Below are 22,235 nucleotides of genomic sequence, written 5' to 3'. Positions count from 1 at the left end.
CCAGGAGGGCAGTGCAAACTGTGCTACCCATAGTGATGGACAGACAGTACCTGGAGCCAAAGCTGAATACTGTGGCAAAAAGCAGCTAGAAGTGGAAGATTTCCAGTAAGTGTGTGGAGCAAGCAATCTTGGAGGCTGCTTCTGTCATTTCAATACTTCTTTAGAAATCTCACATGGGTTTCTTCAGTTTTGTCCCTGCCTATTTGTGTTTTCTGGGGGAGGCTAAGGAGAAGTCACGTTATCTGTGTGGTGATCTGTTTTCATGGTTGACTAGTTTTTATGAAAATGGGGTTGTGTGCAACCAGCATAAAGAGATTATTTTAGATATCCTGGTCTGTGGGAATTCGTGACGCCCACTTTTAGAATAGTACAGCAAGCAGTTAGAATAGCTCTAGATATATTTATCCAAAGAGACTTCACTGGTGGAGGCTGTAGAACTAGGAGGAAGGAAAGCAGCAGGACACAGCTCTGACCCAGTAAGGTCCTTGGTGACTTGCTGTGGGAGAAGAAACCCAACAGCAAGACAAGTATACTTTTGATGAGATTATTGCCTGTCTACAACAACATTTTTATTTCATTCCTCGTAGGAAGTTTGTGCAATGAAGGCAGAGATCACAGTGCAATTGTCGGGATAAGTTCACCCGTGGGTTTGCAATCCCTGGGGTGTTGCACACACTGCAGGTCTGCCTGGCTGCTGCTGCCATGGTGTCTGTGGGGCACTGGGGGTTGGTGCTGGGGGCTGCATGGCTCCTGAGCTCAGGCACTTCAAGTTAGGTGATGTTGTAGAGCTCCCCAGGCTTCCTGCAGGGTTTTCTTCTTCACACTGAGAGCAGAGCAGCGGGACTGAGCAGCTGAGGTGGCTGTGCTGGGAGGCAGCTGCTCTGCACCAGTGTCCTTCAGGCTGCAGGGAAAGGACCCACCAGCACGTGTTTCACTGGCATCCTTGAGGAGCCAGTCCACAGTGAAGCCTACAACTTGATTTTCTTTCTTTTCAATTAAAGGCAAGTAGCGAGTCTGAAAATGAGAGCCCAAAAAGAAGACGCCAGAAGCAGTTGAAAAGAAAGTAAGTTTCTAAGGAAAGGGTTTTGAGTGGTGATGCTTTGGTTTATTTCTCAGAACAGAAGTGCATTAGATTGTTTGATGGGAGTTGTCAGCATGGTGAGCTTGTAAAATAAATATTTTAATAATACTTTGGTTTACTAAAATTGAAGTATGACTATGAATCTATAGATGGATACAATTTTCCAACCTTTGTTTGTATGTTCCTGCTGTGCCTGTGATGGAATCTGAATGAGTCAGATTCACTTTCTGTTGTCAGTCTTTCACTTTTCCATCACATTACTGATTCTCCTTCAGAGACACTTAAAACAGTTTAATCCCTTCTCCTCCCACCTTTTTGATTAACTGAGAATAAAATACCAAATTATTATTTTCTTTTATCTTTTATAACCCCCTGTTAAAACAAAAGAACTTCCATAAAGAATGTTCTTGATGTCTAAGCACCATAACTTGAGTTCACTTGCAGTCATATTTTACTGCCTTTTCCTATCTAATAAGTGCTTTCTAGTTTTTCCGTACACTAAAGTGGAGTAGGGAACTGTGAGCTGTCTGATGGAGAAAATCTAAACAGAGCCACATCATCCTGCTTGCTTTCTCCTGCATCTGGTCTTTTAACTCTTCATTTAGTTGTTCCCATCAGTGCAGGAGGGAAGTTGATAAAGCACAGGGAGGACTGTGTTAGGATGGACCTCTCCTGGGCAAGGGCAGTGATCCTTGTGGATCCTCCATGTCCTCTTGGAGAGAGGAGAGGCTCCTCCAAAAGGCATTTTGGAGCTGCAGCTTTGTTCCTAGTTGTCCCCAGAGAGCATGCTTCCTTCTACTAATGTACAGTGTGACTTGGCTTCACACTTGGAAACTTAAATTGGCAGGAGAATTTCCATGGCAGGAGTCTTGTTCCATTTTCTGGGCTCCAAGAGCTCATGTAGAAATATTGTTGCCCTGAATGACCTACATTTCTGACCCCAGAATTAAATGGAAAAGAGAAGTGTCTGCTGGAGAAGAGGATGAAGATGGAGGGGAGCAAGGCACCAGTGGAGAGAGTGAGCCTGAACCGAAGAAAATTAAAGCAAGAAGACCTGTCCAGAGGAGGTAAGGAATGGTTGGTTCAGTCTCTTTTTCTGCCTGTGCTGTGTGGAGAGGAAATCCCTATTTGTCACTAATGAATCTTCTGTGCAATATTACCTTTGTTTGTCACCTAGTAAACCTAGGGCCTAGTTATTCCCTCATCTCCCCATCTCATGCTCCAGTGAGCCCTAGAGTGGTTTTCATGATAGAGCAGATTAAATCCCTTAGGAGTCTAATATTTGAGATCCGTGCTTCCTTAAAGACTTATTAAAGTGGATATTTACATAAACCATGCTGCATTATGGCTTTATTAACTCTTATTTTAGAACAGTGGCCAAAACTGGTGTTAAAAAGCCACACAAAATCCAGCGTGGGAAGAGGAAGAAACCAGACTCGTCTGAAGATGATGATGATGATGAAGACGATGAGACCCCCAAGAGACAAACTCGGCGAAGAGCAGCCAAAAACGTCAGGTGTGAAGAAGTGTGGGGTTGGTTTGGGGTGAGAGCTGGCTGGGGAAGGGGGCCCTGATTCCTGTGTGGTCCTGCAGGGACCTGTGGCTGAGGTGTGGCTCCTTGGACAGGTTCCTGCTGGGCACATCCAGGGTTTGTCTCATTTTGCCATCTGTGAAGGAGGGAATGTTTACCAGTCCCTCCTAAGAGAAACATGAGGAGGTTTGCATATTTCTAAAGCACCCTCAGATGAGATTGATAATTGCAAATAATAGATGGAAATGAGCAAAAGGGAGCAACTGTGCTGGACTGGACCAATGAGGGTGACTGGGGACAGTGTGTTGAGCCAGGGTGGAGTAAACCTTTATCCATTCCCCCAATCTTCTCACCTTTCAGGCAGTCCCAATAAGGGTCTTGCAAAGAGCCATCCAAATGAATCACCTGATGTTGGCCATGGTCAGAAAAACTATATGGGCAAGATCGAGGATTAGTCTGGTAAAGTGTAGCTATCTGGGTGTCATGGGGAAAAATACTGAATGCTTGAGACATGTGTGTGCTGAACATGCACTTGAACCACAACATAAATGCTGGAGAAGCTGCTCCAGTTTGAGCCATTCTCTGTGTTGGTGGGCTGGGAAGAGTCAAGGGTTTTATATCAGTTTGGTTTTGATCTTACTCAGCTACAAAGAGGATGATGATTTCGAGACGGATTCTGATGACCTGATAGAGATGACTGGGGAAGGAGCTGATGAACAACAAGACAACAGTGAAACTATTGAGAAAGTCTTGGACATCAGGCTTGGAAAAAAGGGAGGTGCGTGGCTCTGGAAGAAGCCTTTGTTTCTCTTGAACTGGTGCAATGCTTTTACAACTTTAAAGTGGGGCCAAGGGTTGTTTCAGTGCTTTTCATCTTTTCCTCTATGCCTCTTAGTTACATCTTGTAATATGTAATAGTTTTTGTAACATATAATATTTAAAATTCTCAAATGTCTATAGTTTATGTACTCATCAGCTTTCATTTAGCCTACACACATTTTAAAGATGCAGCCATTGTTCTGCAATTCCTGCTTTTCTCTGCTTTGAAATATAAAACAGATCTAAGAGAGTCAGTTTTCATAGCCCCATTGACAAAGCCATAATGAAAATAAAGCCAATGTTTTCTTCTCAAAGCCTTACAAAAATGTTTTTTGTAAAACTGAATGGTTGTGAATACTTTCAAGAGGCCTTTGAATTATACTTAAAGAAAAGCTACTTGTGACAGATTTAAAAATATTCTGTTGCGCGGACAGCTTCTGTGTGCCTGCCTTATAGATTTGCAGAATCTTTTGGGTACTCTTTGTGCTCCCACAAAAGATGTATTAGAATGGTAACTTTGTGTAATGCAGCTGATGCCCAGGGGTGGGTCAGGAGGGTACCAAATGCAGGCTGGTGTCTCTTGCAGCCATCGGAGCTTCCACCACCGTGTACGTGACTGAGGCCAACGGCAACCCCAGCGCCAACTTCGACCCCGAGAAGGACGAGGGGGAGGTTCAGTACCTGATCAAGTGGAAGGGCTGGTCATACATCCACAGCACGTGGGAGAGTGAGGAGTCCCTGCAGCAGCAGAAAGTGAAGGGCCTGAAAAAGCTGGAGAACTTCAAGAAGAAAGAGGAGGAGATCAAGCAATGGTAGGCTTCACTTCAAGCAGTGATTTGGCCTTGGGCAAGTTGTTTTGAGCCTGAGGTTTGAGAAGTCGTGACTGAAAATGTTTCATTTCTTCCTACAAAGTGTGTTTCATGTGCAGTCTGGTCTCTCTTTGCCTGCTGAGGAACATCCCCTCCCACAGAAATGATATCTGTGGTGTGGATGGCTGGAAAATAGAGAGGACAAGGCATGAAATCCACACTATTGCTATTTCCTAGGCTTAAGAATTGGGAAGGCTGACAGGCAGTAAATGGTGCACAGACTCACCTGGCCCAGGAGGTGCTGTGAGACCTTGCAGCCTTATTAACCCTTGTTAATTATGGGCTTCTCTGTGTGCAAGTTTTTGCATCAGTTTATGTCCAGCTTCCCCAGGAACTATAAGGGGAGCTACAGTGCCTTTCCAAAGTGCTAAAGCTGGAGTAGCAGCTTCCATCTCCATTTGGTTCCTGTTTTGAGACTGATTCTTGCATCAGAATAAGGCAGCATTTAACAGGGAGACAATCTGAACATCTATGACATTTGCTTCTCAGCAATAATTTACAATTTTAGGAAATTTAAGAAACATGTCATATAACATTAATTTGCCTCTGTGACTTGTCTGAATGACAGAACCATATAGGAAGGTAGATTTTCTATATGCAACATCCATGAGCACTATGACAGAAGCATTATAGTGTTTTCTTGTTTTATTTTGAATTATTTTGCATCTAGGTTGGGCAAGGTATCACCTGAAGATGTAGAATATTTCAACTGCCAACAAGAGCTGGCTTCAGAGCTAAACAAACAGTATCAAATAGTGGAGAGGGTAATAGGTAAGTGGAGCCAAGACTTTGGTAAAGGGGTGAGGTAGGAATGGGAACTTTATTCCATGTGACAGCAGAATGAGTGTGCAGCTCTCTCTTCTTCCCTGTCCTCCAGTATCCCTGAAGAAAACCCCATGGTGTTTACTGTATTTCATTGTGTGAAATTTAGGAATTTGGCCAGTAGAAATCCAGGTTTACAGATTTGTATTTGTTCTTGTATACAAGCAATACAAATCAGGGACTTTCCTTACCTGGAGTATGGGATGACACAGTAGTTTCCCACAGGTTGCTGAAATTGTTGCTGCTGAATTTCTTTGTCTCCCTTTGTAGCCCTTTGGATGCAAGACGTTTGTTTCCAAAGCAGCAGCATGGGCCTGGCTTTTGTGAGGTCTCCTTTCTGTGGTGTGGTTGAGGATGTGGTTAGGCTGCAAGGCAGCTCAGGGGCGAGATTTTCATGATTAATTAATAAAAATAAAACCAGAACTTACTGAGCACTTTGGTAATATCACAGTCATGTCAGTCAGAGGCGCCAACGCCCAGTTGCTTTGGGAATTGGCTTGGAGAGCTGTGTAAGCTATTTCCAATACAATTCCTGTAAAAACGTGGGCGTGAGGCAGTGATGGCCTGCCCTGCTCCCTCTGCTGGCTGCCAGCATCCCAACCCTCCCTTCTCTTCTCTCTCCCAACACAGCTGTGAAGACCAGCAAGTCTGCCACGGGACATTCAGATTTCCCAGGTAAAGGCACATTTTTTTTGGTCTCTCTACACTTTTGCTATGAGCCAAGAACCTGTTTTGTGGCTGTCTGGGCAGTTCAGCCTGTGAACCATGCTTGTGGTTCAGCTGCTCAGCTACAGGTGCTGAGGTTTGGGCTATTTTTGCATATTTTACAGCAAACAGTCGCAAAACATCCTCGAATGACCCCGAATACCTGTGCAAGTGGATGGGGCTGCCCTATGCTGAGTGCAGCTGGGAAGATGAGGCTCTGATCAGCAAGAAATTCCAGCACTGCATTGACAGCTTCAACAGCAGGAACAACTCCAAGACCATTCCCACCCGTGACTGCAAGGTTTGATGGCTTCCCTCCTTTGCTGGGCTCCTCCAGGCTGGGGGAAGATGCAAGCAGTGGGAACGTGAAGTTTTGTCAGGATAAATGTCAGAGAACATTTTTCCCATCCTCCCACCTGCGTTTGAAGGGTTGTTTGCTGTTCTTGTATTGCACTTCAAGCAGAGATGTGAAGCCCTTTGAGTTTCATTTACTCTGTGCACAGTGAGAACGTTATGTCCCCCTGGGGAGTGGGAGGCTTAATTAATCCTTGCAAAGTGCTTCCTTCTCAGAAGGAGCTGCAGCAGTTTTAATATCAGTTGGATGAAAAAACAGCACACCTGGGAAAAGAGGAAGCCTGCAAGATGCTGATACAGTGAAGGAGAGGGACAGAAATAATGGGAGAAAAACCAAAAGAGGACAAAGAAGGAAGTGGAGCTTGTTCTGACTCCTATGTACTTTGTGCAGCTTACTACACTCCTGGGGGACTCAGAGCCCTGATCATAAACCAGAGGGCAGCAGGCACATCACAAGAAATGCAGACACAGGCACTGGCTAGGAAAATGTGGAAGGAGGTGAAGTTCTCTTCACTCGAACCAGTGAATAGATACACACTCTTTGCTGAGTTCATGAATATCTTTGCTGAATTTTCAGCCTTTCAGCTGCTCAGAGTTCTGTCTTTCTCTTCAGTGGACTTAAGGCAGATTTTATTTCAGGTGTTGAAGCAGAGGCCGAGGTTTGTTGCCTTGAAGAAGCAGCCCTCGTACATCGGCGGGGAGAACCTGGAGCTGCGCGATTACCAGCTGGAGGGCCTCAACTGGCTGGCTCACTCCTGGTGCAAGTATGTGCACAGCCTGGCATGTTCATTCCATGCCTTTTTTGTCCCTGAAGGAGCTGGCACAGCTCCCTTTCAAGTGAGGTCTTTACCTACCCTCCTTCTGCAGCTTGGAGGATTTCAAATGTTATCGTGCCCAGCTGCATCGCAGACACTGCAAGCAGGAGCTACCTAAAGCATGAACTTAAGAAACCTTGTGTGAAAACAAAAAGCATTTTCCCTGTCTGGGCCTGTTCACATGATGGATTTGGCTGAGCCTGGTACATATAAGCCTTAGATTTCCATTGACTTAATGGGAAAAAAATGGTTTCTGGCTCAGTGTGCTTATATACTCATTGAAGTCTTTGGGAGATGTCCTTCTAAAATTAGGCCACTGATTCCCCTCTGCCTTTGCCTGTTTTCCTCCAGTTTGGAGTCATCATAGTTAATTTTTGGACATTATTGTGCCATGTTCAGTCTGGCTGTCCCTGAGATCCACTTAGAAGTGTTCAAATAGCTGTTTTTGCACTGCCCCTCTCTGTCCTTGTTGTGGATTGCTGTTCATGTGGAGCACAGTAAATTAGTAGTTATAGCTGTGCTGTGAGACCCAACTAGGGGAGAGAGAAATGATTGCATCTGACTCCATCTTATCAGAAGGCTAATTAATTACTTTATTATACTGTATTATTCTATACTATATTACATTACATCTAAACTGAATCTTCCAAGCACTCAATTCTGCACACAACTGCACTGAATCTGGTGACTGTCAGCCCACAGTCCTGACACACACACACACACTGATAGGCCCTGATAGGCCAAGGAAACAAAACACCATCACTCTGGGGAAACAATCTCCATATTGCATTCTACTTTGGCACAAACACAGGCACAGCAAATGGTAAGAATTGTGTTTTCTTTCTCTGAGGTTCAGAGAACGTGAATCCCAGAAATATTCTTGGGAAGAATCATGCCTTGCTTTTCTCTGTGAAGAGAAACATGGGGCAACAAGTAGTGGCAGAAACATGCACTCAGACAGCATTTTTGTTTGTTCTCCTCTTCCTCAGGAACAACAGCGTGATCCTGGCTGATGAAATGGGACTGGGCAAGACCATTCAGACAATATCATTCCTGTCATACCTGTTCCATCAGCACCAGCTCTATGGCCCTTTCCTGGTGGTCGTGCCCCTGTCCACCCTCACCTCCTGGCAGAGGGAGTTTGAAGTGTGGGCACCCGAGATAAACGTGGTGGTTTACATTGGAGACCTCATGAGCAGGAACATGGTGTGTAATCAGAGAGCAAAGGGTGAGGGCTCAGGCAGAAGCACTGGGTGCACAGCAGCAGCTCGTGTGTGATGTGTGTGACACACAGCTCGAGAGGCTGGTGGACAGTGCTGGCAGCACTGCAGGCAGCTGGAGCTGGTGGGGCTGAGTGTGTGGGTGTAAATCCCCGCTACAGGGAATTTTCTGCTTTATTTTGCCTCTTGGAGTGAGTGCAGGAGTGAGTGAGGCTTCTCTCAGAGCCAGTACTGATCTGGATAAAACATGCAGTGAGAAGTCCAGCAGTGTAAAACGCTTGTCTTTAGTGTTTGGGACTATTCAGACAATGGGACACACAAGTGCAGGGACTGCAGTGGTGTATGCAGTGAGGTGATGTGTTCATTAGTGTCACAACAGCAAGTTAAACCTTATTTTGTTACCTATGCAAGTTGAACCATGTGTGCACTAAAACAAATTGTTCCTTGGGCATCTTGAGCTCATCAAATGGCACAACAGGGGTTTGGAGTTGGTTGGAGTGTCTGGCTTACAGCTACACTAAAATAACGATTGGTAACTCTTTCCTTCTGATAACGTGTTCAAGTTAACTTTTGTCTCCCCTCACAGATACGTGAATATGAGTGGATCCATTCTCAGTCTAAAAGATTGAAATTCAATGCACTTATCACAACATATGAGATCCTTCTGAAGGATAAGGTGAGTCATTACTCCAAGAATGTTTTTATTTAGACTTTCTCTCATTTTCAAAGGAGAAAGCCAGTTCTCAGCTAGTGGGTTTCACCTCTTCCCCCTGTGGTGATGGACAACTACAGCCACTATTTGCTTTTCCTTCCACATTTGCAAGCAAATGTGGGAACGTGTGACACATTTTGCAGTGTCTTCACTCTTGTACTGCACAGCTGTGCTATTCTTTTTACATGTAAGACATCTGGCAGGATCCAGCAGTACCTGGATTTTTACCTGGTTTAATTTGGGCTTGTTAAGAGGACAAAATGTTAGACTGAACCTCTGGACACAGCGTTAGCAGTATTTATATATTTACATCTGCAAGAAATCTGTCTGCTTAGGAAATATGCATCAGCCCTGTCAGTGTATCACTGAGTCCTACAAAAAACTAAAAGCTTAAAAAAGAAAAAATAATTTAAATAAAAACTCTTGGATTACCTGAGCTTTTTAGGTACCTGAACTGCAATCCTGTTCTTGCTCCAGTGGGACTAGTGTTACCCAGAGCCCCAAGGGCATGGAGAAAGGGGGGAGTAAAGAGCTGGGGAAGGACTGTGCTTTCTGGGTAAAGCAAAGGAGGATGAGGATAGGTGTCCTTGCTTCAGGATATTGAGATGCAGCAGAGTGTTGTACAGCATGGCTGATTTTCACCTTTTCCTTTCTGGGAAGGCACCCTGGTCCCCAAATTAGCAAGAAAATCCTGTGAGGGTGCAGCCACAGGGACACCCTGGGCGGGACATGCTGCAGGGCTTCCTGCCTTGGAGGGAGACACATGTGCAAGGTGGTGGGGCCTGTCTGACCCAGCATCTCCTTGGGGCCTGTGTTTTTTCCTTCTCTCCCTGCAGACTGTTTTGGGAAGCATTAACTGGGCCTTTCTGGGCGTGGACGAAGCCCATCGGTTGAAAAACGACGACTCCTTGCTGTACAAAACCTTGATTGATTTCAAGTCCAACCACAGGCTGCTGATCACTGGCACCCCACTTCAGAACTCACTCAAGGAGCTCTGGTCCCTGCTGCACTTCATCATGCCAGAGAAGTGAGTCTCCTTTCAGGCCTTCCAAGAAATGTCTCTGTTCCATTCTTGTCTGTTGAGTAGGCTCAAGGGAGTGCAGGATGGCAGAAATCCCTGAATTAAACTCAGTGGTGTGACAGCAATGATAGGAGAACAGACATTAGTGGGGAAAATCAAAGGTTAAATAACTAACATGAGGAGTATTTCTGGCAGCAAACTGAATGGGGAAACCTGATCCATGCCTTTCAAATCTGTCTGCTGTCTTCCAGCCATCTCTAAAAAGCTGAACTTGTTTTAAGCAATCATTTCAGCCTTTTCTGAGGTTTCCAGTACACTGTGGTTCAGGCACCTCTGCCAACCATTTCTGTGGCAGCTCTGGGGGTGCTGTCTGGCTGATTGTGTGTCCACAGTGTAACAAATGTTTTGTTTCCTTTAAAATAAAACGAGCTGTTGGCATGGCATCTCTAAGGCTAAGGCAGGCATGCCCCAAAACTCACTGAAATTATGTTTGACTGAAAGAAGAGCTGTCCCCCAAATTCTTTTTGTTGGATGACATAAAGAGTGAAGGAGAGGCTTGAGGTCTCCTAAGTGGAGGAGAGCAGATCTCCACATTTCAAAGGAGCTGTCAGAGGAAGCAACAATCCCAAAAGAGCCTTCAGAACAGGGTAAATCTGTCCAGTTGTCAAAGCTGTGCCTGGGGGAGGCACCGTGGAAAGTTCAGAAATTGCTGCCAGCAGAGTAAAATAGTGGGAACCTTGGGATTTTGGGTCCTGGGAGTCAGTGTGGAGCTCAAATATAAGATATTAGGAAGGTGTCTAAGCCCAGAGATCTTCTAGCTTTGCCAGCAGTCTCTTCAGTTAACCAGAGCACAGTGAATCTGTTATCTTCCACTGTGTTTCCATTAAAGTGCTGCTCTCCTGTCTTGTGGTGCAGCAGGAGTGTATCCAACAGCTGCTGTTTGGTGCCATAAGACAAGAGGTATTCTGACACCTCCCTCCTCCTCCTTTCTGTTGCCAGGTTTGAGTTCTGGGAGGATTTTGAGGAGGATCACGGGAAAGGAAGAGAGAATGGCTACCAGAGCCTTCACAAAGTCCTGGAGCCGTTCCTGCTGCGCAGGGTGAAGAAGGATGTGGAGAAATCTCTGCCAGCCAAAGTGGAGCAGATCCTCCGGGTGGAAATGTCTGCTCTGCAGAAGCAGTACTACAAGTGAGTCACTGAATGGGCTATTGGCAGTGCCAGTGGAAATGGGCACATCTCTCTGTGGGCCTTGGCAGTGTGTTCCAGTATTCTGTGCATATTGTGGCCTTCAGAGTGCAGTGAGACACCATCACCTGTAGAACTGGGAGCTTCCCAGCAGGAACATGAGGTAGGGGAGTTGATATCTTTCCTTCTGGAAGATGTTTTTGTAGAGTGATACAGTTCAACGGGCCAGTTTTGCAAGACAGAGGTTATGTCTTTCCTGGGGGAGTGACAATGTGCACAAAGTTGGGATGCTGTTCAATATTAAACAGTGATAATATCAATAGGAAAGTCAGGTCAGGGTTTTTAGAGAGGAAAGAGCATCCTGTGAGAGAAGTGAGGAGAGATGGAGGCAGGCAAGTAGACTGATGCCTGAATGAGCTGTTCCTGAAGGTTTTATTCCTCCAAGGCTCCGCTCTGCACTGAGTAATGATCCCGACTTTAATTTTCCTGCCTGCAGGTGGATTTTGACAAGAAACTACAAAGCTCTTTCAAAGGGAACAAGGGGAAGCACATCTGGTTTCCTGAATATTGTGATGGAATTGAAAAAGTGCTGCAACCATTGCTACCTTATCAAACCTCCTGAGGAAAATGAGAGAGAGAATGGCCTTGAGACCCTGCAGGTGAGTGGTGTCCTTGGTCACCACCTTTTCTCCTTAAATTTCATTCTTTTGTCCTCCCAACAAAATTCTATCTGGTGAAGCTTTATCTTCTGTGGCTTCTTCTTCAAAAATAACTCTCACATCTAAGCCATTTGAACCCCCAGCCCTCCACTTCTACTGTAGGCAACATTTTATGGCCTTCTGGAGCAGGAGCTGTGTGCAGTGTAGGATCTGTGTTGTATGATTCATTGTGAGTGTGGGCTCTGCTGTGTAAATCCAGATGATTAGATTAGAGATGTACAAGAGATGAATGACCCCCAAAAGGAGCAGGTCTGTGCAGGTCTCTGTGTGATGTACATAAGGATAAGATTGGAAATGATGGTTATTTCTTCAGTCTTTGATCAGGAGCAGTGGAAAGCTGATTCTCTTGGACAAGCTGCTGACGAGGCTGCGCGAGAGAGGCAACAGAGTGCTGATCTTCTCCCAGATGGTGAGGATGCTGGACATCTTGGCAGAGTACCTGACTATCAAACACTACCCTTTTCAGGTGAGAAACATCAGCATGGAAAACAGTGGGATCCCCTTGAAAGTGTGGAAAAAAGTGGAGGGAGCTTGAGCAGTGGGAGTCGCTGAGTTCCCCAGAGATTGGTGGCTGGGATTACAGGTGGCACTTGCTGGAAGGAGCTGGGATGTCCCTTCATTTCAGTGTGGCCCCATCTCTGCAAAACTCCTCTGACAGCCCCTGTTTGGGCTGTGTCATGTGATAAACCCCGAGGACAGTGAGCAGAGAGCCTGGCTGACAGCCTGTAACGGGAGCTGCGGTGTCACCCGCCCTGTGCCTGCTCCCCGAGCATCCCCCAGCCCTTGTGACACAGCACAGTTATTTTTAATTGGTGGCTATTTTTAACAATTAAACGCTGCAGGCAGCACAGGGGGCTGCAGGGCTGGTAGCACTCGGGTGCAGCAGTGCCTCAGGGCTCCTTTACCTTCTCTCTTTTATCACTTGTGTTGATTTTTGCAGCGCTTGGACGGCTCGATCAAGGGGGAGATCCGAAAGCAGGCGCTGGATCACTTCAACGCCGACGGCTCCGAGGTACCACAGGCTGGGCAGAGGGTTTGTGGCTGAGCCACAGCTTGGCACTGACACCAGGGGGTTAGCTCAGTTCAGCTCTTTTCACAGGAGCCCAGGTACTTTTAAAGACATGGATACGGCAGTTTTTGCAGCCAGCCATATTACTTGAAATCTCTCACATCCAAGGAGCAGGGCGGCAAGTCACGTTTCCAGAAAATTCTGAAGAGGTTGGGAAGAGCCAAAATTTACTAATTCTCTCCCTATTGGTCTGGAGAACGAGATGGTTGCTGAGTGATACCAGTCTGAAGCTGGTTTTGGATATGAAATGACAGAAGCAAAAGAAGGATTTTAAGTGTTGGCAAGCAGTGGAGTCTGGTGCTGGAGGTGAAAGTCTCCAGTGTAATAGGAGAGGGCATCTGAAACCTCTCATCTGGGCTTGCTGACTCACAGTGACTGGTGCAGGACACTTGTTTTTGTGTCAGTCAGCCCAGCTGTGAGAAATACCTTTCCTCACTCCAGGAGCCTGGGCTGGAGCGGGATTCTTGGCTCACACAGGGATTGTGAGGGATTGTGGTTGTAGGAAAATTAACAAAAGGAAGTGTGAGGGGGAAAGAGAAAGAAAGCCCATAGAACCTGCCCTTTTCCCTGTCCTGAGGACATCTGTGGGGGCTCTAAGATGGCACAGTCTGTTCATTGCTGATGTCACTCCTAACAGGATTCAGGCAGCAAAAAGCAGCTTTGCCTGCTGCCTTTGTAGGAGCCTGGTGAGCAACAGGGTCTGACCTTCAGAAGTGACTACAAGCCACCCCTGCCTTGAGCTGCTTGTGTTGCTCTCCTATATTGATTCATCCCTTCAGCTGGGCCAGCACTGCCTCACCCTGGATCTGGGCTTAGAGACTGGTGCTGCTCAGCCTGCATGAACAGGAAAGGGAAGGAAATATGGGAAGGAAATCCTTTTTCTGCTTTAAGAAGCATGAGCGCAACAGAGCCTTCCCTTTTACAGCTTTTGAGTCACCACTGCTACTTTACGCCCACAGTTACAAGCTGGTTAACTCATGGATGCTTTTTATTTTTTCCTTCCCAGGACTTCTGTTTCTTGTTGTCAACAAGAGCTGGAGGGTTGGGAATTAATTTGGCCTCTGCTGACACTGTTGTTATCTTTGACTCGGACTGGAACCCCCAGAATGATCTTCAGGCTCAGGCCCGAGCCCATCGGATTGGACAAAAGAAGCAGGTCAGGAGAGCTGCTGGGTTGTTTCACTGTGGCTTCAGTGTGTGCACCTAAACATCCTCTCACCTCACCAAAGCTTCTGAAAACATGGGCTTGTTGTCCCAGTCCTTGCTCCAGAGTGTGCTGCCCAAAGGAATGTCATTTTAAAAGTAGGAGACAAAAGGCAGCCCAGATTTGCCAGGTGCCAAGTCTTTCTGTTGGTTTTGAGCATACCCAGAACCCAACCCATGGCATTGCACTTCTCAGCTTAGTCCTAGTGGACTCTGTTCTTTCTTGCCCTGAAAACCTTAAAAGGAGAACATCAACCTTTTCTAGGGGTTATTAGATATGTGAAAAGCTAGTTTAGTGCTAGTTTGAATTCTGAGTGATTGTTTCAGAACATTTTTGCTCTGTACTTAGGCACACTACAGGATCTATGTTAATTATCCTTATTTTAACTGGGTACAGAGAGAATGTGCTTGTTTTTCTTCTGAAAAAGCACATCTGTAGATGAAGAGACAATGTCAGCAGCCTGGTGAAAACAGCTGAGGGATGCATTGCTGTGTCAGCAGAGCCTGTGCAGGAAATAGCTGTGGTCTCTTTTTGCCTCTCAGGTGAACATTTACCGCCTGGTCACCAAGGGTACAGTGGAGGAGGAGATCATTGAGAGAGCCAAGAAGAAAATGGTGCTGGATCATTTGGTTATCCAGCGTATGGACACCACTGGCAGGACTGTTCTGGACAACAACTCTGGGAGATCCAAGTACGTGGCTGTGTCAGGAGGCAGAAATGTCTAGAACACGTGGCATAACCAGCCTCCCCTGCTGGCATTTCCCAGTATTTATCTGATAGGGTACAGGGCAGAAGGCTAATAAATCATGGCAGCTTCCACTGATTTGGCTTCTGCAGCCATTTATTTGGATACATAGGATGAACAGAAATTTAAAATTTGTTTTAGGGCACTACTTGTTTTTGCTTCTTTCTCTCACCCAGAGATCATCCTGGTCTGAGGGAACCTGGCTGTGGAACAGCTGCATTTTGGCAGTGACCTCAGATGCTCTTCATTTTCCCCAGTAGATGGAGGTGGTTCCCATTGCAGTCTTGTCTGTACTGGAGCAGGAAAGAGAATAGTAACAAAGCTTTTTATAGTGCTGGGTAGAAAACTTACTCCTTGCTTCAATTGGGAAAAACTTTGGTATGGTTTTGTGCTGTAGCAGTTCTGGCTGAACAGCTCAAAACACCTTTTCCTTCTTTTCTTCTTGCAGCTCAAATCCCTTCAACAAAGAGGAGCTGACAGCTATTTTGAAGTTTGGAGCTGAAGATCTTTTCAAGGAGCTTGAAGGAGAAGAGTCAGAGCCTCAGGTAGTTTGAAATCGAAATCACATAGCAGTTTGTAGTGCTCTCCAGGTCTGCAAGAAGGACTGTGTGTGGTTGCTCCTGCTTTGTTCTTGCCCTGTGCATGAGAGCAAGTTGTTGAATAGGACATGTGGGAGTCTGGAGAAGCTGGAAGCAGAGTCTGGGATTGTGAGATCAGGGTTTGAGGAGAGCCTTGTTGTTGGGGATTAAGTGGTAATGGTCACCCAGGGAGTCCCTTGCCTTCTGAGGATTATTAGCTAGTGACAGCACAGCCTGCTGAAGGCTCCTCTCCCTGCCTCTTCTGAGCACTTGCTCAGAACCCTTTTTTGGTCGTTGTGAGCGAGGCAAAAGTCAGCAGCAGTGAACAGGTCACTCTCTCCTGCCTCAGTGCAACGTTGCTTGACAGTTCAGCATTGAGTGTTTTGACCAATTCTCTTAATGGCCCAAGCAGCAGAGTTCTCCCCAGGGAAACAGTCTACAGTTCATACATCTCACTGCCTGGAAATTTTCCCCACTGTTCAGCCTCGATGGTCCTTTCCTTCTGTCACCTTATTTGTACTTCATTGTCCCACTTGAGACAGTTCATCCCTGCCCTCTGGGATGACACCCTGCAGATATTTGCACTTTATTTAGCTCATATCAGCACACGAGCCTGTTCTCAAAGCCTCTTACATCCTGCTGTGCCTGGCACCCTCTGCTTTATCCCTTCTTCTCCCTGACTGGCAGGAGATGGACATCGATGAGATTCTGCGTCTGGCTGAAACCCGGGAGAATGAGGTGTCCACCAGTGCCACCGACGAGCTGCTCTCACAGTTCAAGGTATGGACCCCTCCAGGCTCTGTGCTGGGTTTGGGAATGTGGCTCCTCACACCCTGAGGTCAGTAACAGGCAGGAACACCTCACAGAGATCTCAGAATCACAGAGTGGTTTGGGTTGGAAGGGAACTTAGAGATCACCCAGTTCCAGCCCCCCCTGAGGTAGGTATTAATTTAATTTCAGGAAAGTGGTTTTGAAGGCTGTGAATAAAATGCAGAATTTACCAAATTTGGAAACAAACCCAATAATTTACAAATACTCAGCAGTACTCCTTAAACTGCACGTACTTCCTCAAAAGCTGTTAGTCCAAAGAAGGGCAAGGAGCCAGGAATGTAGTGGCATAGGGATCAATTATGGAGTAGTCATGGAAGTGTTGGCAGAATTCCTGTGGAGAAGGAGTTGAGGCTTAGCAGACAGCTCTGGGGTGTTCCTGCCAGGGGAGGGAATTGCTAAAACTTCTCCTTTGCTTGTAAAAGGTTGCCAACTTTGCAACCATGGAGGAGGAAGAGACAGAGCTGGATGAGCGGTCCCAGAAGGACTGGGATGATATCATTCCAGAAGAGCAGAGGAAAAAGGTGGAGGAGGAAGAAAGGCAGAAGGAATTGGAGGAAATCTACATGCTGCCTCGAATCCGGAGCTCAACAAAAAAGGTACAACCCATCGTGAGGGGATGAGAGGCTGGAGGAGAGAGATGCCAAAGAGAATGCTCAGGGGAAGCCTCCTTGTCATCTGAGCTCCTTTCCCTCCTCCAAAGTTGGTTGGGAATAAAGCACAGAGGTGGCACAGTGACCTCTTGTTGGCACTGTGCATTCCACCAATGGTTTGGGATGCAGCCTGAGGGCCCAGACTGGACTTGGTGCGACTCATCTCACCTTGGCAGACAAAATCAAAAGGATCTGCAGTGACCACAAAGCAAAGTACCCAATTGTATTGGACTTTGCTGCAGATTTTGCCATTTCTTGGCTGTCTCTTTTCCTTGGACTCTCTAGTTCCCTGGGTGGTGCTTGCCTAAATCTGGATCCTGAGGAGCAAAAGAAATGGTGTCTTCCCAAGTTCTTCTTTATGTAATGGGATGTATCCCAGTCCAAAAAAAAAGCTGACTGTGCAAGGATGCTTTGCTGGGATGTGGGACTTTAAGGGGTTGGAACTGTTCTATGGGGTGAGCTGGAGAAAAACATTGATGTGTAGAACACAGAGAAGGGTAATTCATGTTGGATGAATCCAGATTAATTTCTGAGGTGTCCTGGTTTTCAAAATAGTCTAAGGCACTGTGGCACAAACTCATGGAAATCAATATTTTAACATCTCTTAGTAGATCAAACTGCAATTGTGAAACTGGTGGTTGCAAAGGGAGGATGACCACCACAACCTGAGCCAGCTGGGAACTGCAAGGATGTGCAGCATCTCTGGGCTGGCTCCCTGGGCTCCTGCATCTTCAGGAATGGATGCTCACGTGGTTTACAGTCCATTAAATAGTGCCAGTGCACAGAGGGACAGAAAAGGTTGCTAGCTGATTAGATGAGCAGTTGTCAAGTGTCCTGCTGTTTCTCTGGTACCTGCAGGCTCAGACAAATGACAGTGAATCTGATGCAGAGACCAAGAGAAGGCTTCAGAGATCATCTGGGTCAGAAAGCGAGACTGACGACACCGACGACGAGAAGAGACCCAAGCGCAGGGGACGCCCTCGGAGTGTCAGAAAAGACACTGTGGAAGGATTTACTGATGCTGAAATCAGGAGGTCAGTGCTGGGCACAAGGGACAGTTCAGAAGACAAATATAGAAATCCCATGCAGGTGGGGAAAATCCCAGATTAATCCAGGATGTGTTCACCTGTAAGCACGTCAGTGGTTAGGCAGAGCTGGTTCACTGGCACAGCTTCTGCACCTTTATATAGCTCAGTTTGATCCCAGCTGATGGCCTTAACATTCAGGTCAGTGCAGAATGGACTGGATTGTCTGTAGTTAGGACACAGTGAAGCTGGTGCCTTCCTAAAATTAATCCATGCTGTTACTGCCCTTTGTGGGCCAAGTGGATGGAGCTAATGCTGTATAACATGTGAGGTCTTAGGTGCCATGAGCTGCAGAGCTGGAGAAGCCAAGGGCTCTGGCCTTCCTGACACTTTTCTGGCAGTCATCCTGCTGATTTAAGCTCTCAGTGAAAGGCAGGCTCTGGCAAAATGACCTCATGAGAAGCACTGGTCCTGTTGATCCGAGTGTGTCAGTCTCTGATGACAGCTGGAGACTGAATTTCAGAACATTGTTTTCTTCTCCTATCTTCTAATTCTTGAGTCTTTCCCAGAGATCTTTGTCTTACAGCTCTACCCAGATGTTCAGCCAAAGATGGAAGAGAGGGAGTTATGAGTTTTCCTTAACTCTCTATCTCTGAGCTGGTGTATTTTTAAGCAGGAGATAACAAAAGTTTTGGGCTGTGATAGCTGCCCCATAACCATCTTGAAACCATGGAGCAGGAGGATGTGTTACAATATGCAATATAACAGCCATTTAGGTTATTGTGATGTAGCAGAAAGGGGCTGAAAGAATACAAAATGAAAATGAGAAGGCAGAAAATTAATTCATTTAAAAAATAACCTGTAGTTGTAGCCATTGTGTCTACTCCCAGCTCAAGGCAATGCTTGATTGCAGCAACTCTTGCTCTAAAGATGTGTTAGCCACAGCAGGGATTTTCACAATAAAAATAAGACAGGAAAATAAATAGCAAACCTCATCTGCAAACCTCTGTGATGGATTGAACCACATTTGGCTCTTCTGTGATGGGTTGCTACATTTACAGCCCGAGCTTTAAAATTACTAATGACATTGATTTAATGCCTCTTTTCTTCCTGGAAAAATGAAGTTAATAATTACCAACATGGTGTGAGCCAATGCTTTCTTCTATTTTTTTTTTTTTTGCCCTACAGTAACCACTCTCCTTTTTTTTTTTTACCCCTCATCTGTCAAACACTCAACATTCATAACAATGTTGTGTTCTTCTTCAGCCAAGGTCACAAAACTCTTTGTGGGGGCTAATGGATGAGGCTTCCCAGTGCTGAGGGATGCTGAGCTGATCAGTGGGGAATGCAAGGGTGATAATGTGACAGGCTGTAATTAATATATTCAAGCATATTTGTGATATAGGACCTACTTTTTATAGCAGCTAGTTTAGTTTTCCTAATTTTTTTTTTCTCCTTAGGTTTATCAAGGCTTACAAGAAGTTTGGATTGCCTCTTGAAAGGTGAGTCCCAACCTGGCCGTGCTCCAGAGGGAACCATGGAGGCACATTGTACTCCTGAGCACTGCAGGCACACATTGCTCTGGGTGTTTGACACAGCCTGCACAGACAGCACAAGCCTTGCTGTCCTGCCACAGACCCCAGGCACTGCTGTGCACTCCCTGGTGCCTCTGTTGATGGGCACTGATGAATGCTGGCTGAAAACCAGCTGGAGCAGTGGTGGTGCCAGGCTGTGACACAGCAGGGTCCTGCTGGCACAGTCCTGCCCTTGGGGCATTCCCACTCTGCCCAGAGAGGAGAGGGAGCAGCTGTCAGAACAACAAATGCTACCCAAAACACTTGCCAAGCTTCTCTATGCACGTTAGCCTCAGGACTGAATTCCCTGCTGCAGGGAAACAAAGAGGCACCATGCTTAAACATGGATCTGCACAGCCCTGGCTTTAGAAAGGTCTCAGGGCTGAGACAGAGTTCCCTGAATGTATTATAGGAGAACTTCAGTGCCTTTTTAGCTGGTTGTACTCTCCTGGTGTGAAACGCAAGGCTTGCATGTGAGTCTTGATGTTACTGACTTCAAGCAGGCAAAAAGGACAGCAGATGGCAGCTTTGGCCCATCAAATGGAGTTAATGTGGAGCTGGAAAAGCCTGAGGGAATACTGGACAGTCACAGAGGGTCCCTGTTGTTCCCAAGAGAGACAGTTCTCACCTTTGCTTTGGTACTAAAAAATCCAAAGGATTGGATCAGTTTTTTTACATCTGCACTGCAGCTGTTAGACCAAAATAAAGACAAACCTGGGTTGTTTCCTGCACAAACTCAACTCATGCATGTTTTATACATTCACATTTGTACAGCACTGAGCTGTGAAACAAGGAATAGGAAGTGATTGAGAGAGGAACTGCTGTATCACACACAAAACTGTCCCTGTTCCCCAGGCTGGAGTGCATTGCCCGGGATGCTGAGCTGGTGGACAAGTCTGTGGCTGACCTGAAGCGTTTGGGAGAGCTCATCCACAACAGCTGTGTGTCAGCAATGCAGGAATATGAGGAGCAGCTGAAGGAAAATCCAGCAGAAGGTGGGCAAGGGGGTTGTTAGGGTGCTGCTGTTAGGGTGGTTTTGGGAGTGTTCCATGGAGCTTGTGAGGAAACCATTCCAGTGCTGGACAGGGAGGCCACACTGTGAAGCAATGAACAAGAACACACTTAAACCACCCCAGCTCTGCCAGGCAGCTCTCACCCTCAGAGAGGAGCCCCTGAGCTTTCTGCTCAGATTGGACAGTGCCACTTGGGTCTGTTGGCTTCTGCTGGACATGAGTTTTTGTGGGGAGAGGGTGAAGTGACCAGGTCATTGAATGCTGGGCCACAAAGCAAAGCAGATCTTATTTTAACTGGAAATCAAACTGGTGCTGTGTACTGCAGAGTAAAGCTGGGTCCACAGCAATTCCCAGAGCTGGAATCACCACCCACTCTCTGTCTGGCTGCTCTTTGCTGTTTGTTTGGACATACAGAGTCAGGGATGGATTTCCTGCTGGGTCTCTGCCTGCTGCAGCTGACCAGGACTGCAGAATCAACAGCTCCAGCGTACTTAAAAGTATTTTTAAGAAAATGGTACTGGGAGGTGTTGAAATTGCAGATCTAAGTGAGTTAGTGGAAGAAAACTTCTATTTTGGGCCTTACGTTTAAATAAGAGGTTGCAGGCAAGGTCTTGATCACTGTCTGTGGAGCCATTTTACAAAGACACTTCCTTCTGTAAGAGTTCCCTGAATTGCTGTGTTTTATTGCTGAGCAGGGAAAGGACCTGGAAAGAGACGAGGTCCCACCATCAAGATTTCTGGTGTCCAGGTCAATGTGAAATCCATCATCCAGCACGAGGAGGAGTTTGAAATGCTGCACAAATCCATTCCCTCGGACCCAGAGGAAAGGAAGAAGTGAGTTTGGCTAAGTAGGCAATGCAGAAAGGGGCTCAGGGAGTTTGGATTTTGTAGTGGGAAGAGAATAGCCTGGATGTGTGGATTTGCTTTGTCCTCCACAGCATTAAAAGCAGCTCGTGTTTGAAATGCCTTTAGGTACCGCCTGACGTGCCGTGTCAAAGCTGCTCACTTTGATGTAGACTGGGGAGTGGAGGAGGATTCTCGCTTGTTAGTGGGGATTTACGAGCATGGCTATGGAAACTGGGAGCTGATTAAAACAGACCCGGAGCTGAAGTTGTCTGATAAGGTAGGTGGCTTTGCTTGCTGCTTCCATTGGGTCCATTGCAGTGCTCATAGCAAACACACCTCATGTACTCCAGAAACAGATGTTTATGTTTGTAACTACTCCAAAAACCATGATCAGTGATAATGAGGAAAATGGTGACCTTTATGGAATGCTGCATGCTGGATGGAAGGCAGAGTTGTGCCGTTTGGTGGGCAGTACCAGGTGAACCACACTGAACTGATGCAGGCAGAAAGTGGCAGTGCTGACATGTGTGGTTCCATGCTCAGGATGGAAGAGGCTGTGGCTTGATGATGTTTCCTCGAGCATCTCACAAGAAGCTGAGTGTGAATTTCTGAGTGGAAATAATTTTTCACAGATTTGACACTGCTTATGTTAAGGCTGGTCCGTGTTAGCTTCGAGGGTATGGTTACACAACTGGGAATGGGAATGGCAGCACAGCCAGCTGGAAAGCCTCCATCTAGTTCCTCTGTTCCTCAGTCATCCCCACAAGAACAGTTTACAGGCACCATGTTGAAATGATCTGGGTTAAAAATAATCCACCATGTGTTGTGTCAGTGTGGTGGAAAGAGT

General features: G+C 46.3%; 1 protein-coding gene across 3 annotated transcripts in view; it reads left to right on the top strand.

Moving 5' to 3' along the window:
- The window catches only part of CHD2 (chromodomain helicase DNA binding protein 2), a 54,375-nt gene that overhangs the window by 21,157 nt on the left and 10,983 nt on the right, over positions 1-22,235 (top strand). For 2 of the 3 annotated variants that reach the window (XM_031061131.1, XM_014309079.2), the window contains exons 5-30: positions 1,002-1,063; positions 2,026-2,148; positions 2,451-2,597; positions 3,257-3,390; positions 4,018-4,243; positions 4,971-5,071; positions 5,753-5,797; positions 5,953-6,128; positions 6,821-6,945; positions 7,986-8,202; positions 8,803-8,892; positions 9,765-9,955; positions 10,949-11,137; positions 11,631-11,793; positions 12,167-12,319; positions 12,794-12,865; positions 13,929-14,078; positions 14,669-14,817; positions 15,320-15,416; positions 16,137-16,229; positions 16,703-16,876; positions 17,789-17,964; positions 19,416-19,457; positions 20,385-20,524; positions 21,238-21,376; positions 21,515-21,665. In XM_031061131.1, the coding sequence (XP_030916991.1) occupies positions 1,002-1,063; positions 2,026-2,148; positions 2,451-2,597; positions 3,257-3,390; positions 4,018-4,243; positions 4,971-5,071; positions 5,753-5,797; positions 5,953-6,128; positions 6,821-6,945; positions 7,986-8,202; positions 8,803-8,892; positions 9,765-9,955; positions 10,949-11,137; positions 11,631-11,793; positions 12,167-12,319; positions 12,794-12,865; positions 13,929-14,078; positions 14,669-14,817; positions 15,320-15,416; positions 16,137-16,229; positions 16,703-16,876; positions 17,789-17,964; positions 19,416-19,457; positions 20,385-20,524; positions 21,238-21,376; positions 21,515-21,665 (3,525 nt within the window). The remainder of the gene's footprint in view (positions 1-1,001; positions 1,064-2,025; positions 2,149-2,450; positions 2,598-3,256; positions 3,391-4,017; positions 4,244-4,970; positions 5,072-5,752; positions 5,798-5,952; positions 6,129-6,820; positions 6,946-7,985; positions 8,203-8,802; positions 8,893-9,764; positions 9,956-10,948; positions 11,138-11,630; positions 11,794-12,166; positions 12,320-12,793; positions 12,866-13,928; positions 14,079-14,668; positions 14,818-15,319; positions 15,417-16,136; positions 16,230-16,702; positions 16,877-17,788; positions 17,965-19,415; positions 19,458-20,384; positions 20,525-21,237; positions 21,377-21,514; positions 21,666-22,235) is intronic. The other variant, XM_031061132.1, reaches the window with a different exon arrangement.

The sequence above is a fragment of the Geospiza fortis genome, unplaced genomic scaffold, assembly GCF_000277835.1.
Source record: "Geospiza fortis unplaced genomic scaffold, GeoFor_1.0 scaffold330, whole genome shotgun sequence".
In the NCBI taxonomy this organism is placed as follows: Eukaryota; Metazoa; Chordata; class Aves; order Passeriformes; family Thraupidae; genus Geospiza; species Geospiza fortis.
Note: the sequence above shows the minus strand (reverse complement) of the source record. Positions and strands in the feature narration are given on the sequence as shown.